The sequence below is a fragment of the Solea solea genome, chromosome 1 (assembly GCF_958295425.1).
Source record: "Solea solea chromosome 1, fSolSol10.1, whole genome shotgun sequence".
NCBI classification, from domain to species: Eukaryota; Metazoa; Chordata; class Actinopteri; order Pleuronectiformes; family Soleidae; genus Solea; species Solea solea.
In genome coordinates this window covers 9,816,320-9,818,796 of record NC_081134.1, presented here as the reverse complement: position 1 = coordinate 9,818,796, position 2,477 = coordinate 9,816,320, and the positions used below count along the sequence as shown (strand labels likewise).

The 2,477-nt window shown below is 39.8% G+C and overlaps 1 protein-coding gene across 1 annotated transcript; it reads right to left on the bottom strand.

The window, feature by feature from the left end:
* Positions 1-207: 207 nt before the first annotated feature.
* Positions 208-1,736, bottom strand: LOC131470022 (eotaxin-like). The gene is made up of 3 exons (XM_058645514.1): positions 1,332-1,736; positions 1,107-1,221; positions 208-903 (listed from the first exon to the last, which is right to left on the bottom strand). The coding sequence occupies exons 1-3, from the start codon at positions 1,393-1,395 to the stop codon at positions 639-641; spliced, it is 444 nt and encodes a 147-aa protein (XP_058501497.1). The 5' UTR covers positions 1,396-1,736; the 3' UTR covers positions 208-638.
* Between the last annotated feature and the right edge of the window lie 741 nt (positions 1,737-2,477).

Below are 2,477 nucleotides of genomic sequence, written 5' to 3'. Positions count from 1 at the left end.
TGTGAAGGTGCACACAGACAGTCTGAGGAGCGGTTGTTGCCATGATATTAAAAAAGAAATATAAGACTAAATAATCATGCAGCCTTTTTGTCAGTGTCCAATTACAAAAATTAGGACCATTTATCGGATTAAGCATGAAACAAGCATTCATTGCATTGTTGTGCACTACATGTACATCTCGCTCCAGATTACTGACGGTATGTGTGTTTAGCTCTAGGTCTTTAACTTCACTTCCTATACACTGAGCCGATTAAAATAGGTCATATTATATTGCAGTATGTCAGACACACAACACACAACACATCACTTGATCAGAGAGGCTTTACTGTAATGTGACTGGGAAAGAATATATTGAATATAGCTGAATATTTACATATACAATGGTCAACATAGCATATTTACATACAAGGTAGCCTGTAGAGTAAATTGTCATAGTAAAAAAAATAGTTATTCTTCTTATTCTTATTAATAATAACAATAATAACAATGACACTAAAAATAATAATAACAACAATAATAATAATATTAATAACAATGTGTTTTGTTTCAGTTGTATTTACTGTTAATATGAAATCATCAGACAAGTCCAGTATAAAACAAACATGTGTGCTGACAGTACAAACAGGACTTATGATGCCTTAGGCATATTTTCTCTGCCTCCACATCTTCCTCCCTCTCTTGGATTTGTTCTTCCGTCCTCTTCTTCCTTTCTTGCCTTTGTTCCGTTTCGTCACATGTTTTGACATAGTCATTGCAGCTGGCATGATGCCACCTGTTGGCGCCTGCTCGGTGACTCCCATCCCTTGCAATCTCTTTGATTCGTCGTCCACCTTCAGCATGGCTTTCTTTGCCCAAACACTGTTAGGGTTGGAGCAGATCGTCTTTCCAACTTTCGTCTGAAACCTGCAATGGGTTGCGTGATCATTAATGGCATCATCATGTATTTTCATTCAGTTTATATCCAAGTACCAAGACTTCCTCCAAAACTAGAAACTATGATGTAAATGTGCATGTGTGCCTGCATGTGTTCAAATCTGGATGACCCCACCGACGTGTACAATCTGTTGATTTAATTCTACACAATGTGAAAATGCAGGCCCACTTACACAACAGCTTTGATGGTACAGGCGCCTTCTGACTGAATGGTGTAATTGGCAACGTTTTGAACACGGACTCTGGTGTTGGACCACCCAGGACAGCAGCTTGACACGGGTCCCTGGGCTAAAGAAGACACATTGACAAGACAAGAAAGATTAAACACCTTTTATTTCCCTTTGACAAACCTTCAAAGTATACGCTCAGTAACAAATTTGTTCTTGTTTAATACTCACTTGCATGGGCTGAGCTCATCCAAGTGATGATGCCGAGAGTTGCTAATAATGAACCGAATCTCATCTTCACAATGACACTGCGGCGTTGACCTTCAGTGGCTGATTGAAGTGTCTCTCGGCACAAATGCCTTGAATCGCTCACAGAAAATAATTGTTGCTTGGTGGAGTCGTTGTCAGACTCAGGCTTTATGTGCACGCTGGCTTTAGGTCTTCCATTCAGCAAAGTCTTCCGTCTTTTTAATCATACAAGTTTTGAACCCTGCTTATATAACACCAGCTGTTGCGCTGGTCGCCCCCACCTCACTTCTTAACCGTCACCATTGAGGATTGACACTTCGGCCACACGGTGGAGGGAAAGGAAACAGTGAGCTGAACTTTTAGCAGTCAAAGATGAGCAACACATTATTTAACCACAGCTCTACCCACAGTTCAACACAAACCCCTGTAGCATCACTCAAACCTCATAGATGCATGTACACAAATAGAGAAACTTGTCTGTTTCCACTACACTCACTCTAAAAGCCACAAGCTGCCTTTACTTCACTGATGCAATGCAAAGTTTGGCGACGAGACAATAAGTGAATTTTATAAAAGTTTCTCTGCTCTGGGGGGGAAGTACTTGTGGTTTATTTGTTGAGAAGGGAGATAATATGCTCTATATATATATATATATTGTAGTGAGTCAAAATGACCACTATATGTCGAGATACCAAGATTAAGGAAACATGGTCAATTGAAAACAATGGTGCAGCCAGTATAATTACAACTTGAAATGTTCTTTGTGGGTCACAAACTCTGTTTATGTACCTCAAAAAACGAGGTTCTGCCTTATCAGAACCAGGTTTTAATGTTTAATGTTTGCCTTAGTTAAATGATACATCGTAAATGGCAGACAATACATGAAAAACTGGTTTTCAAGGCAGTTTAGGTCAGTGTGACAGTGAGCGTACACTATAAGCATGATTTTAACTCACTATATCTTAGCATGAATTATCTTCTCAGTCCCATCATATGGTTGTCTGTCTGAATAATCCGGTATCGGTTGGGAAACTGTGACTGCCTATGATTCTAAATGAAGTCCTTTCATCTGTCAGCCCTCAGATGACCCCCCCCCCCCAGAGAAAACTCCATCAGAAACAGACAATA

Excerpts from the sequence above, each read along its gene's own strand:
- LOC131470022 (XM_058645514.1), bottom strand. The coding sequence starts at position 1,395 with ATGAGATTCGGTTCATTATTAGCAACTCTCGGCATCATCACTTGGATG. Across the intron at positions 1,222-1,331 it reads GATGAGCTCAGCCCATGCAA|CCCAGGGACCCGTGTCAAGC; the intron begins GTGAGTATTAAA and ends TGTCTTCTTTAG. Across the intron at positions 904-1,106 it reads TGTACCATCAAAGCTGTTGT|GTTTCAGACGAAAGTTGGAA; the intron begins GTAAGTGGGCCT and ends AACCCATTGCAG.